A 15,302-nucleotide genomic window follows, 5' to 3' on the forward strand; every position below is an offset into this window, starting at 1 on the left:
TATTTAATTCCCCCTCCCCTCCTTTTTGTACAGGGTGGCTGGGTGTTACTTCAGAACTGCCATCTGGGTCTGGAGTTCATGGAAGAACTTTTAGAAACAATGCTTACTGCTGATATCCCTGATGATAGCTTCCGAGTATGGATAACCACTGAACCACACGACAAGTTTCCAATTACTTTGCTGCAGGTTAGCTCTAGTATATTCAATGGGATTTAGATAAACTGTTAAGATAATTCATGTGGCAAAACTGAAAGTGGGAAGGAGAAATATTGCTTGTGTTGAAATTTAAACTGTGGTAAAGGTTAAAAACTTTTCAGTCAGACTTTAGGTTATGGCTGACGCAAGAAGAGAATCTTTACCTATTCAAGAGTTTCCTCCCTTGTAGACTCAACAGGGCCCTAAAGCAGAGATTGTTCTGCCATCGGCTTGCTGTTTTTCCCAGACAGGAATGCCATTGTCCAATTGTCACTGTCTTTGGTGTTATCGTTTGTTCTTATAATGATTTATATATGTGTATCCTACCTAGTGGATGTCAATTATTTGGGTTATATATCATGAATTTTACAAGGGGCTTCCAATCTTCTCCGATCCAAAATGTCAATCAAATCCTTACCTGCATAGTTTCCATAATGCTGTTACTGGTAGCTGTTGCTCCCTGACTCATAAATGAGACACCTCACTGCCCTCAGTGTCAATCATTGGCTGCTGAAGGGTATTACATTTTTAGTAAAAATATATAAAAATAAAAAAATTGTCCAGTAGCACCTTAGAGACCAACTAAATTTGTTCTTGGTATAAGCATTCGTGTGCATGCACACTGGACAATTTTTATTTTTATTTTTATATATTTCGACTGCGTCAGACCAACACGGCTACCTACCTGAATCTAGAAACATTTTCTGTAGCTTATAGCTCATTGTTATACTGGACTAGTAACAAGGGATCTTAGGGTTTTTTTTGGGAGGGGGATTGTGAATTAATACCTAATGGAATCAGATAAACAATGGAATAAGGAAGAAGGTGTGGATACAGGAAGTATGTGTGTTTCATCCAGTGGGAAGCTGTTCAGTCACATGTCAGCCATTTTTAAGACTGCACACTGGAACCAAAGTTGTGTTTGGCTTTTGTTTATGTCTGAACTTTAGCTTTGAAAACAGCGTGATTTTTAGGCTTGCTGCTTTTGGGGGGTCAAATGAAATAAGTCTTTTTGTTTTTATATATGTCAGAGTTCTATAAAATTCACAAATGAACCACCACAAGGTATGCGAGCAGGATTGAAAAGAACATTTTCTGGTATAAATCAGGACTTGCTTGATGTCAGCAACATGCCCATGTGGAAGCCTCTTCTTTACACCGTAGCTTTCCTACACTCCACTGTTCAGGTATCGCAAACGTACTTTCTTTTCATTTATGCCTAACAGGATCTTTCCACTGGGATGCCTGAAAAATAACCTGTTGCTGTATGTGAGCTCAATATTTATAATGCAGAATAAAGGCCTGATACTGCACACCCATCCTTCTGCTTCAAATGTTTCATTTTTTGGCCTCAAAGGGCAACAAAAAATAAATCTTTGGGTATTTGACAAACCACAGCAATACCCGAAGAATAATCCTTTGAGCACAAAAATTAGTTAAAGAATATGATAATACAGCTTTCCCATATCTCCTGTATTTCCTGTATTTTTTCAACGGATATTGCCAATTAAGATGACTCAACGTGTCTGTGCTGTGTCTAAATGGGATCAGTAACAGTCACTGTATAACATTCTGGGTTTTTAAGAGTACAGTGGACGCTCGGGTTGCGAATGTGATCTGTGCAGGAGGCACATTCACAATCTGCAGCGTTCCCAACCCCACAGCGGCGTGTCTGCGTATGCGTGGGTCGTGATTTAGAATTTCTGCGCATGTGCGAGCGCCGAAACCCGGAACCCATTCCGGTACTTTCGGGTTCAACGTGGTGTGCAACCCGAAAACATGCAACCTGAAGCGGCCGTAACCTGAGGTATGACTGTACATTGTATAGTGAGATTCTTCTGTTGATTTCCTGGTGTGTCTTGAGCTGCAGAAGGTGCATAATTCTTATTGAGAAACATTTGTCCATTTTCTATCAATATTCTGTCAATTCTAATATATTTGATCAGAAAATGGTATTGGCCTGAAATGTCAGCAATAGAAGTTGTTAAACAAAAAGCAATAATAAGCGAAACGAGCAACATCAATCCATAGTGAAATCACACTCCTTGCTTTCTATTGTCTTATTTCAGGAAAGACGCAAATTTGGCCCTTTGGGCTGGAATATTCCGTATGAATTCAACTCAGCAGACTTCACAGCCAGTGTTCAGTTTATACAGAATCATTTGGATGAATGTGACATTAAAAAAGTGAGTATCCCTATACTACAATGTTGTTTCTACTTTGTACTGTATATGCTGAGGATGATTATGGTCAATTTATCTTAACCTCAAAAAAGAGACCATAATCAAATGAGTGTGGCCCAGAGAGATCCTGCAAACCATTTGCAACATAGCTTCTCTTGAAAGCGTGAAGCCTTCCTTAGCAGAAGTTTAAAGTGAAGAGGAATGGCCTTGGTCATACAGCAGCAGATCCAGGATTGTGAAGCAGCAAACAAACGTGGATATGCTTTACTAATACTAGCAGTCATTACGTGATCTTCAATTAATAGTGCACTTATATTTTTTCTGCCTCAATTATGAACAGCACTCTAAGTTTAAAACGTTGGGCTTCATCCATCTTCCTGTGGGTGATGGATTCCTGTGGGTGATGAACTGAACTGCCTTAAGCTGAGCCTTCTTTTAACCCCTTTCCCACCTGCAGTGACATGTACCTTAGCATGTATTGTAACTTGGCAACTATTACTGAGGACCAGGAGGCATGTGTGTAGCTCCCATATAGAAATTCATTCCTCCCTCTGTTCCCAGGGTCTCACACTCAGTGTAGTTTGCAGGCCAAGACACTGGGCAGAGGAGAGGTATAGCTAGATGACTATATGGGAAGCACACTTGGGCCTCCTGTTGGAAGTAAGGTCCATGCAGTGTGATGTGCACGTCATATACCTGCAGCAGCCAGGGAGAGAGGGAAATGTCAATTGCTTTGTGTCCATAGCTGCATCCATAAAGGAATGGATCATACCCACAGTTATTATTGCTTATAAAAGAACAAGCGGCTGCAGTCTGTACTTTTGGGTAGCAACGCATTCACTATGGGACACAATGCATTTGTAGTACATGCAGTTAATAGTTTACAGCCATGTTGACAAATGAGGCTTTTGAATAGAATATGAGAAATGTGGCAAATTGCCTCTTCCCTACTGATTTTCAGTTATGTGGGATGATCGAGAGCTAAAAACAGATTTTCACCATCTTAGGTCAAAATCACAAGATGGTCTTTATTTTTATTTGTTTTCTGGAGAACCTTAGTTATATTTGAGGTTTTCAATTTTTACCCTTGGGGCAAAAGTCAGAGTTACAGGTGCCTGCACATGATCCTTGAGCACTTTGTGCAATCCAAGTATGTGAGTATGTACTAGAGTTTCTAAAATGTGCTTGTTTTTGTCTCTAGGGAATATCCTGGAGCACAGTCCGGTACATGATTGGAGAAGTACAGTATGGAGGCAGGGTCACCGATGATTATGATAAGCGTCTTCTTAATTGCTTTGCAAGGGTAAGGAAATGTGATGAAAAGTTCTTAACAATAAGCAAAAAAGGCTTCCAAATGAACAATAATTCACTTTCAATTGAACTAAACTAAACTAAACTAAACTAAACTAAACTAAACTAAACTAAACTAAACTATAGAATCAGTTACAGGTGGGTAGCCGTGTTGGTCTGCCATAGTCAAAACAAAATAAAAAATTCTTTCCAGTAGCACCTTAGAGACCAACTAGGTTTGTTCTTGGTATGAGCTTTCGTGTGCATGCAGACTTCTTCAGATACACTGAAACAGAAGTCACCAGATCCTTAAATATAGTCACTATAAATATAAACTATAGAATGTTGTTTAAAATGTACTGGTGATGTAGCAGGACCCTCATGGTGTATAGTCAATCATCTGGAAAGAAAGGCCTTTCAAATTTAGGATTTTGTATTTCTCATAAAGTCAATGTATTAAAGCCATTGCTATGTTTTGTTTTTAAAGCAGTAGACTTTCAGTTATTCATATAACAAGCTAATATCCTATGCATTTAATGAGTAGAGTACATCAGTAGGATTGTGCTGTCATGACCTCAGAGTCCAGCAGTGACCAGCAAAGGAGCCAGAGCAGATTCCTGGCTTTTTGGGTCTGATGCTGGTAACCAGAGGACAATTGAACCTGAGGGTGGCAAGCAGGACCTCATTGAAACTACATGCCACAGCATTAGAACCCATACAACTGGTGCAGGACCCTCTGGGCCTGAGGAACCATGTGTCTTTCATAGTACTTCACCAGTACAAGAGTGTATGGAGTAGGAGGCCATGCAATAAAGGAGAAGTGCCTGATTTGAGGCCAAAGGGGTGGCCCTTTAAGAGACACTAGTTCTCCAAAAGAAGATGGTGACAGAGGCTCAAAAGGTCTCAGTTTGCACCCAACCCTTGTAGGAGCAAATTGCTCACTTGGGACTCTCCATGGTACTGAAATGCCTGCTCACTGGCGGTGGGTGGGGTTTGTGGCCTGGCGTGGGGCCCGCCATCGTTCTGGGCCATGCCGCATCAGTGGTCTGCGCAGCAACACTGGCCAATCGGCAGCAACCAAGGGGGAGGAGCCTCAGGAGCAGATAGTGCCTGCTAAGGCTTCACTCTAGTCTGCTCCTGTGGCTTAAAAGGGGCAGGAGCTGATGCTGGCCGTGCAGTCGGCCCTTGGAATGCCCCCCCCCCACACCCCTCACTCCAATTGCTTCCTTCGTTGCAGGCTAAGCCTTCTCCTTCCAGGTTCATGGGCGTTGCTATGGTCGGATGATGGTTGCTGTCTTTAAGAGCCAGGAAGGAATTTCCCCTGCTCTGCAGGTTTTTCCTTCCCCATAGCAATTGTCACAACTTTGGCATGGTGAGTCACCCCTTCTGCGGTGGCAATATCAGGCCCCCATTAAAGGGGTATTCAGGGGAGTCTTTGTCCACAAGTGCACTGAAAACTCCCCCCTGCAACGTGGAAAGGGGGCCAGCTTTGCAGTGTTACCATATTCCTGACTGACCCTGCCATGCCTCAGGCCCCAACACAGGGCTGGGAGGGATATACACCCAATGCCTAAGCCAAGGTTTCCTACATCTGGAATTCAATAAAGTTGTGACCAGTTTTTAATCCCAAAATACATTGACTGTGTTTTCTTTTATTTAATGAGGGCTGGTTCCCGGGAGGTGGGGGGGACTGTGCCTGGGCACACAACAACCAACATTCTTCACTCTGTGAGCTCCTCTGGATCAGGATAGGAGCACTTTGCCAACATTTGATGGCTTCTGCTTTCTGTCCTTGTGTACCCCATTCTCAACAAACCAACTCTTAATTCTTAACTACCTTAAATTTCTACACCCCCCCCCCTTTGTATAGGTCTGGTTCAGTGAGAAGATGTTTGAGAGTACATTCTGTTTTTACTCTGGTTATAAAATACCAGTGTGCAAAACTCTGGAGCAGTATCATGATTATATTTCAACTCTACCGTCAATGGACAGCCCAGAAGTATTTGGTCTCCATCCTAATGCAGACATTACGTAAGTGGGTTTTTAGCAAAGATGGAAATTCTTCAAGTTTTTCTTTAATCACTTTAAAAAAATATAGTCTAAGTAATGAAGTATACTGGAAATCTACAGTATTTACATATACCAGAATATTTAAGAGAGCCTTTCTGGACTTTTTCCAGATTAAGGGAACAATCCACCATCATGCTGGTCTGTGGGAGGGAATTAAGGGCAAGTCCCATTTGCAAAAGTAGGAGTTGGTTGTACAAGTGGAACATCATAACTGGATATTACCCTAACTTAACACTTTTCAGGTTAAATGTTACTTTTAACAATATTTAAAATGTGATTAACCTATGAAGAGAGAGCTTTCCCATATGCTCTAACACTTCTAGCAACACTTTTGCTCCCACTCAATTGTACTAAATAATTTAGTTGACATTTACACAAGATGGACTTGGATTAAACAGAGTGCAAAAAATGATATTATTTCGTTAGTTCTCATGAAGTTCTTTGAATTTAATGATGGAATTTCAATCTTACCTGATTACTGCGTTTTGAATGTTATCTTTTATTTAGTCACTTTTCATCCTTAAATACCTGTCAGGTTGTTTGTTATTTTCTGCTTCATATACTGCACATCTGCTACATGATATAATTAGTCATCATAATATTTTATTAGTTTTTTCTGTTATTCCTATGATTTAGTCGTGAATTATGCTTTTGGCAATATGCTCACACTTAGCATTTCTGTGATTGTTAAAATCTGGTCAAACATTTCAACAGCATTATTAACAAGTTTTGAACACTCAGTTATTAAATGTGATATTTACTTTTGGGTTTCAAAAGTTTTACTGTAGAGGACAGGGTCTATTCCTTAAATTACTTCAGAAAGGCAGAAGTGAATTCTCAGGGGGAGTGCCCATATCTGAAGATTCATGCCTAAAGAGCTACGGCTTTGACATTTTGTATTATATTACAACACGTATTATCGTTTTGACATTTCATTATTATTCAGGTGTAAGCATGCCTCCTGTAATTATATCCATGTCTTTCAAAAGTAATGTGAGAAGCAGCCCTGAGGTGTAAAAGAGCTTGAATCATAGAATCAGAGTTGGAAGGGACTACAAGGATCATCTAGTCCAAACCCATGCGATGCAGGAATCTTCAGCCCAATGTAGGGGAAGAAATGGAGGCAGTGAGAGATTTTACTTTCTTGGGTTCCATGATCACTGCAGTCACAAAATTAGAAGACGCCTGCTTCTTGGGAGAAAAGCAATGACAAACCTAGACAGCATCTTAAAAAGCAGAGACATCAACTTGCCGACAAAGGTCCATATAGTTAAAGCTATGGTTTTCCCAGTAGTAATGTATGGAAGTGAGAACTGGACCATAAAGAAGGCTGATCGCCGAAGAATTGGTGCTTTTGAATTATGGTGCTGGAGGAGACTCTTGAGACTTCCATGGACTGCAAGAAGATCAAACCTTTCCATTCTCAAAGAAATCAGCCCTGAGTGCTCACTAGAAGGACAGATCCTGAAGTTGAGGCTCCAGTACTTAGGCCATCTCATGAGAAGAGAAGATTCCCTAGAAAAGACCTTGATGTTGGGAAAGGAGAAGGGGACGACAGAGGACGAGATGGTTGGACAGTGTTCTTGAAGTGTTCTTGAACATGAGTATGACCAAACTGCGGGAGGCAGTGGAATACAGGAGTGCCTGGCGTGCTCTGGTCCATGGGGTCACAAAGAGTCGGACACGACTAAACGACTAAACAACAACAACAGTGCTCGAACCCACAACTCAGGGCTAAGAAGTATAAGTTGCCTGTGTAACAGCATGTCAAGCACTGCTCTTATGAGCTCCAAACATGTGGGGCTGCCACTATATCACTTGAAATGCTAATGAAACTATCAATGCAGCAGATGTATTTGTTTGTATATTGCTTTATAGGCTGGGATTATCACTCACCATTGGCATCTCATTTAAACTACCCATCAAACAGTTTTGGGAGAAAATGTCCAAAGATCCCTGCAAGAGGCAGCTTGGCATTGCTTCTTTGCCTTTCTGAAATGCACATGGAATTCATCGGCTCTTTTCCTTGTCAATAAAACTGAGTCTTTTTAGCATTGTATAGTATTGAGTATTGTGGATTGCCAGAGAATAGCTATTCCTAATTGCACTCAGATACCAAAACGACCCAAGGTCATTGTAGTATGAGCCATTGGAGTCACAATGCCTTCCCTTCCCTCTTCTTTTATGCTCAAATTGAGGAAGTTTAAGAAAGAAGAAAGAACAGGTTCTCTTACTGCAGATATTGAGAGAAAATAAATCTGTTCTAAAAAAATAGTTGCAAAAGTAAAATACTCTTAACAAAGAACTGCAAAGTGCAAATTTCATGGGCCCATTTCCTAGCAACGAAACTAATATTCTGCTTCATATTATTGAAAATTCCTCTCAGGTATCAAAGTAGCACAGCATCTGATGTCCTGAACACCATTACCAATATTCAGCCAAAGGAAAGTGGAGGTGGAGTAGGGGAAACTCGAGAAGCTATCGTGTATCGTTTAGCTGAAGATATGCTTGAGAAGCTGCCTCCCGATTACATACCACATGAGGTGACTGTTTTTAAATTATACAAGAGAATTGCAGATGTGGGAATACTAATTTTTTTGAGGCAGGGCTCTTGAGACTGATGCAGCTTCTGGGTGGTCTAGAAATCGGCATGTGTGGCTATGAACAATACCAAACACACATGCGTGCAGTGGATGCACTAAACATCCTAACAGCTGTTGACACTAAAGTAAAGGTAAGTTGCAAACAACAAGCATAAGGTCATGATGGAAAGGCAGAGCTCTGCCAAACCAGAACTGGAACAAATGACTTTTAAGAGGAATGGGTAGCTGGTGAGTTGATATAAGCCATACCTAGGACAAGCTGCTAACTGTGGAACTTATTAAAGTATAACCTTTACATGATAGAAAATCGAGGAAAGCATTTACCTTTTCTAGACAGAAAGAAAAAAGGTAGATGTTTTCCTGGATTTTCTATCATGTAAAGGTTATACTTTAATAAGACATAATGGGCCAGTTTAGACATAATGATCTTGTTGTGATAACCCCGGATTTAGTAAGTTGAGAACAGTGTCCACACACTCCTCCTCCTTCATGAGCTCTTCTAGTCCTAGATTAAACAAACCATGGTTTCCCATTACACACCAGCTGGCAGACTGGTTTAATGTCACCTTATTAATCAGGTTATTAAATCTAGATCTGTTTATGTTTCAGCAGACCCAGTATCCAATTGTTAGAACACTTGATAACATCCCAAAATATACATTTAAGCTAAAAAGACCACACCAAATAGTTGCCTACATTTCATCAGACAAAGATGAAGGATTTGGAGTTAAACATGGTGTTGTTCTCCAGGGACAGAACCAGGCTGGGGTCCATCCTAATTAACTGCCTGGGAATGTGGGCTTATACCTTGAAGCCCTACTCTCAGAGGACAGGGGTGGGCTTCATTGGCCCCTGCAATGTATTAAGCCTATGAGTTGCTTGGACCTGGTATAAAGGGCAGGACCTGGCCTTTTCCTCTTTTCATTGGTCAATAGAGAAGCATTTGTGAGTTCTTAATACTTCAAGCTCCAGCTGAAGTGATCACTCTGGCAGCTAAATCTCAGAGATCCTGAATCGGAGCGCGCGCGCACACACCCACACACCCCTATCTAGTTTAGGGGATACCTCATGACCTCAGCTTTGAAGTTCTGAAACATTTCCATTAGATTAGAATTTAAGATTTAAGTTAAAATAAATTGCTTTGAGTATTGCTTGTGACTTGAGTGTGAGTCAGTACTATGATAGATTCCTGAATCTTGCAGCATCTTAGGCAGAACAGTAGTTCCAAGGGACTACTCTTCTAACAGGCAGCAGCTGCTGGCTGATTCCCAAAGATTTCAGTCAAAGCTGCTAATGAATTTTGTGCTTCAGCCATGATCCTGAAAGACCTCTTCTGTTAAAAAGTAAGATATATAGAGCTGTGATAATATTCTTACAGCTGTGCTGAGCTTTTATACACTAGAAGTAAAAGGGGAAGTTTCACAAACCTCTCCTGCTCTCAGTTGCTTTATTCCCCAGTTTGTAGTTTGGATGTCATTTTTCTTAAAAAGGGGGCATCTTCCTAAGGTGAGTCTAGCCATTAAGGGAACAGTATGATGATGATGTCATGTCATCACATAGCCTTCTAGATTTGGCTGCATGATGATATCATGAAGCCAAATTAGAGTGAGGACAATGCTTTTACTCTGAACAAACCTTTTCTTCTGTTTTGCAAACACCCCCCCCCCCCAATTCAGTAACTAAAACTGGGGTAAGGGGGTTGTTTGTAAAATGCACATACCTGTTTCAGCTTAGTCCTAGGTATTCTGTTATAGGGAATCCTCTGAGGTTACATAAAAGGGAACATAAAGGTCCCTTTATGATGCTAGAAGAGGAATTTGGCTGGATGTGTATCTAACGGCTGTACCTTAAGGGAAAATTATTAGCTAATCAATTTCCAATGAGAATTGCTCCCTTGGTTCTATATATCACATCAAAGGTCATGTGTATCCCCAGATTACAGTAACTTCAAACAACTGTACATATTAGTGAATAATTTTCTCTTTTTATAGTCAAGATGCTGCAAACATTGGCCCATCTGTGCCACTTATTGAAAAATCCAATGGGTTCTTCAAGGGCATTGCAAAAAACAAGTTACAAGATTAATCCAGAAGAAATATGAAAGAGTAATGATTATATTAAAGTTGTAATTTCTCCTGCGTAAAAAAAAAAAATCCATAAAGGATTTGTTTCTTAAGTATATGGGATACCACTACTTCAGAGAGGCACAGTACTTTCCCCCCAGAATTTAATGGGTATACTCATTGTCCGCAATGAATAGCCTGCGAACCTTACATAAAACATAAGAATGCAATAATTGCATTCTCTCCACTAACTAGATAGTCATTCCCTTTATATATCAGTGCTCAGATGATCATAAAGTACTGATTTAGGGTGCAATCCCTGAAGCACTGCTCCCTGGGCAGTCTCCATTGAAGTAGTGTTTTGTGAATTTTACTCATCATGGGGTAATGGTGGGGGCGGGGCAGAGGAGGAGGTTTGGTCTCTCTTATAAATGCTGGAGAGTTCAAAGCTAACATGCCAAAACATTGCTCTTTTTAAAAATGTTGGGGTAGAGCAATCATAAGTGGGGCTGGCTGGAGGAGAGCGCCATGTGGCAGATCTGCTGCCGCATCACAAGCCCCGTTGTGGCAGGGGTGTGTGCATCTTGTATTTTTCCCACGCTGTCAGTCCCTAGGTGGATCTAAGGGGCTTTGACCCAATGGACCCAAAGCTGCTGGTTCCTCAACCCACTTGGCTCTACACTACATGTATGTTGCTTTTGTGTGTGTGCCGTCTGAGTTGGTATTTTCCTGTGGTTACTTTACATCTTTAAACTGGACCAGTCTTCTTCCTGTACACTTTGCCTCTGTCCCTTATTCACTATCTGCTCTCTAGTTTTCTCTCACACACACCCTCCTCAATTTTCATCTTCCAAGAACTCCTACTAATTATCTGGTAGCATCTGTGCCACTGGTTCCCTGGTTGGATGTCTTTTTTCTTGCAGGTGAGCAGGCTGGCTTTGACTGGGCAGTATTTTTGAGAAAACTGTTTTTGTCATAGCATTTTATAAATTTTATTTTTATGGCTGTTTTCCCACAGTTTTTAAAAGTTCTGTAATCTGCTTCGAGCCTTCAGGATGAAGCATTATTTTTTAAAAGATAACTTTTTGCTAGCAGAGCAGTATCTATGCTGCAATTTCAAATTGGTTCTAAGTGACACTGACTTCAGAATTTTGTAACAAGCATGGGCATGGATAGATAAGTGATCTGTGTAAGTGATTTGTGTAATGCAATGCACCTGCTTTTTTGCACTTCTTGCATACAATCGAAAGAGGAAACTTGGAGTCTTATGCATCTCTCTGCAATGTACACAGCAAGAGGTCACAGCTCAGTGGTTGGGCACATGCTCTGCACGCAGAAGATCCCAGGTCCAATCCCTGGCATTTTGGTAAAAGAAACTGCAAGTAGCAGTCTAGGAAGACCTCTGTATGGGCCCTTGAAGAGCCTTTTCAAGGCAGTGCATACTGGGAGAGGTGAACCACAGGTACCACTCAGTAGAATGCAGCTGCATATGCATACTTTCCATGTGGACGTTAATCTGCAAGTAACATACACAATTTGCTTCTCAATAATTTTTTATTTTTATTTTTTAAAAATATTTTATTGAGGGGAAAAATAACATGAACAAAGACATACAGATACCACAAATACACATAGAAACACATACAGGTATGCTACATATACAAACTAAAGCAAGACACCTTACCCACCCCCCATGACCTCCCTCCACCACGGCTCGACTTCCTTAATTTTTAATTTAGTTATTTCATTGCATTTCTAAAAATCTTCATCTTCATCTCTTACAACCATTTCTGATTTTATTTTCACCTTTACTTCACATACTTACATACTTAATCTATGCTTGCTAACCCTATATTTATATTCACACATCCACTTTACACGTTTAATCTATCTTTTTAGAGCAGCATTTTTCCATGTATTCTTCGAAGCATTTCCATTCTGATTTTAAATTTTGATTCGTTTGAGATCTTATAATTGCTGTTAATTTTGCCAACTCTGTGCATTCACTTAGTTTATAAATCCATTCTTCTTTAGAGGGTACTGTCGTGTCTTTCCATTTGCTGTCTAGAACTATTTTGGTGGCTACTGTGGCATATAAATTTTTTTCTTTTCTTATTCTGTGGGATATCACTCCCTATTATGCCCAATAGATATGTCTCAGGTTTTTATTCTATGGAGATCTTGCTGCTTCTCAGTAATTGTTGAAATGCCCAGCTGCTGATGGTGGACCAGAAGCTGGACCCCGTCATCAAAGTACTATCAAAGCAGAAGCCATCAGTGGGGCTGTGTCAGCTCACACCACTTCTCGTGGATGCCATATTGTATCAGGAGACTGGTCTCTCATTCATATGAGAGCTGTGGGGAATGCAAAACCTGTGTTGGTCTCATATGGGAGTGAGATGATTTGTGAAGAATAAGATGCCTTGGTACCAGTTATGTTGGCTGGTCCTCTAACACCAGCCCCACAAATCATAAATAGAAATGGTGCAAAATATAATTATTTTCCTAGCGTTACTCTAAATGCTTTATTGACTGGATTACTTTCTCTTAACTTCCTATTTAGGTGAAAGCCCGCTTAATAAAAATGGGACATCTTAATTCTATGAATATTTTTCTTCGTCAAGAAATTGACCGAATGCAAAAGGTTATCAAAATAGTTCGAAGCAGTCTAAGTGACCTTAAGCTCGCCATAGAAGGAACCATTATTATGAGTGAGGTAACCTAGTCCATCATTATGTAAGACTACTCATTTTAAAACTAATGCAGCTCATATCAGGGCCACTAATTTTTTGTTTTTAATTTCTTCAGAATTTAAGAGATGCGCTTGATAACATGTATGATGCTCGGATTCCTAAACTTTGGAAACGTGTATCTTGGGATTCTTCCACACTTGGCTTCTGGTTTACTGAACTTCTAGAGAGAAACAATCAGTTTCGCATCTGGATATTTGAAGGGAGGCCTCCTGTATTTTGGATGACTGGATTCTTTAATCCTCAGGGTAAGAATTAGAAGGGTGAAATTAACTGTACATTATCCTGCATTTAGCTACAGTTTAATTTACTTTGCTGTAGTGAGATTCTCATAGAGGGCAGGGGAATGGATCAAATACATTCAGAGGCTATTTCCCCCCAATTCTACAAAGAAAATTTACATTTCTAATATGTATAATAATATGTATGTAAAGTCTGTGTGTGTGTGTGTGTGTGTGTGTGTGGACGCAGGTGGCGCTGTGGTCTAAACCACTGAGCCTAGGGCTTGCTGATCAGAAGGTTGGCGGTTCGAATCCCTGCGACGGGGTGAGCTCCCGTTGCTCAGTCCCAGCTCCTGCCAACCTAGCAGTTCGAAGTGCAAGTAGATAAATAGGTACCGCTCTGGCGGGAAGGTAAACGGCGTTTTTGTGCACTGCTCTGGTTTCGCCAGAAGCGGTTTAGTCATGCTGGCCACATGACCCGGAAAAACTGTCTATGGACAAATGCCGGCTCCCTCAGCCAGTAAAGCAAGATGAGCGCCGCAACCCCAGAGTCGTTCGTGACTGGACTTAACTGTCAGGGGTCCCTTTACCTTTAAAGTATAATAACTGCTCACAGCTTCTGTCAAATTGATGCAAGGGTAGCATTTCCGATTATTATACAAAACACTGTGGTGTCCCATAGGACATAGATGCAAGTTCTTCCAAAACTGCAAATTGTAAACATTTCCCCTGTATGACCTCCACTGTAGGATTTAATTTTCTTGAACTAAAATAGAATTTGTTGCACATTCTAGCAAGTACTGTGGTCTCTCAGATGGATGAAAATCAACATGCATACATTCTTGGCAAGCATTTCTCCATTTTTGGCATACACCCTATTAGCAAGACAGCATTTCATAATGGGCTTGCATGGTTGGTTGCATGCCAATTTATTTTCCCATACTATTTTGGCAACCAGTTTCTATTTACTAAGGGGCATTTAGGCTACAATCCTATAACCACTTACCAGGAAGGAAGTTAATGGGACTTATCTTTTTAACAGACATTTATAGGATTGAACTGTTAGACATTTGAATAAAAGTAAGGGGGAAAGAAATAAGTAAAGGTGTAAGACTGGGAAGAAAGAACAGTAAAATAAAACAATTTGCCATTTTCTGTGGTTTAATGACTATCTTGTACTGAGGTAGACTGATCAATGCCACTGTGTAATTTCTAAAGAAAACTTATTAGCTTCAAAGGACAAATAAAAACTTCAGAGAATATTTGTTTGGCAACAATTGATTTAAATTTTGAAAGCATTTTGGTTCTTTAGATATAAAATGCAGCAATGCTTCTTGGCCTCTAAAGCCCATAATACTTTGAGTCACAGTGAGGCCAATACATGGCTTTTTTGGATTACAGTTTCTGGTTTTTCAAATCCTTAATATTTGCTGTAGCCACTAGATGTTGTTATTATTAATTCACTAATAAATAACAATAGTTGTAGCCTATAGTTCCACTGTTCTTGCTTTTGTCATTTCTCCTTATTTATTCCATATCTTTTGTTGGTAATTTGCTGCTGAGAGTTTTAGTGTGCTTTTTTACACCATGAATGCTTTTACCATAAAGCACTGCAGCCTGAAGACAGATAACAGAAAATGTTGTATTTAACTTGCCTTGTTTTTTCATCTACTTTGAAGGTTTCCTAACAGCTATGAGGCAGGAAGTGACTCGAGCACATAAAGGATGGGCTTTGGATACAGTAACTATCCATAATGAAGTGCTGAAACAAGCTAGAGAAGAAATTACAACAGCCCCTCCTGTACGTGTGACATGTTTATATTTTGGCATTAATTTCAGAACTTACTCATAGGAGTTGCATCCAATGAAATAATTTAGCTTGCTCAAGGACTTCCACTTGTGCAATGAATGGGACTTCCCTCTCTCT

General features: G+C 40.3%; 1 protein-coding gene across 1 annotated transcript in view; it reads left to right on the plus strand.

Annotated features, from left to right (window-relative positions):
• DNAH8 (dynein axonemal heavy chain 8) overlaps positions 1-15,302 on the plus strand; it is a 117,030-nt gene that overhangs the window by 100,085 nt on the left and 1,643 nt on the right. The window contains exons 80-88 of the mRNA XM_033144581.1: positions 34-186; positions 1,227-1,382; positions 2,265-2,381; positions 3,580-3,681; positions 5,539-5,699; positions 8,125-8,281; positions 12,968-13,120; positions 13,213-13,402; positions 15,055-15,176. Coding sequence (XP_033000472.1) covers positions 34-186; positions 1,227-1,382; positions 2,265-2,381; positions 3,580-3,681; positions 5,539-5,699; positions 8,125-8,281; positions 12,968-13,120; positions 13,213-13,402; positions 15,055-15,176 — 1,311 coding nt within the window. The remainder of the gene's footprint in view (positions 1-33; positions 187-1,226; positions 1,383-2,264; positions 2,382-3,579; positions 3,682-5,538; positions 5,700-8,124; positions 8,282-12,967; positions 13,121-13,212; positions 13,403-15,054; positions 15,177-15,302) is intronic.

The sequence above is a fragment of the Lacerta agilis genome, chromosome 3, assembly GCF_009819535.1.
Source record: "Lacerta agilis isolate rLacAgi1 chromosome 3, rLacAgi1.pri, whole genome shotgun sequence".
Lineage (NCBI taxonomy): Eukaryota > Metazoa > Chordata > Lepidosauria > Squamata > Lacertidae > Lacerta > Lacerta agilis.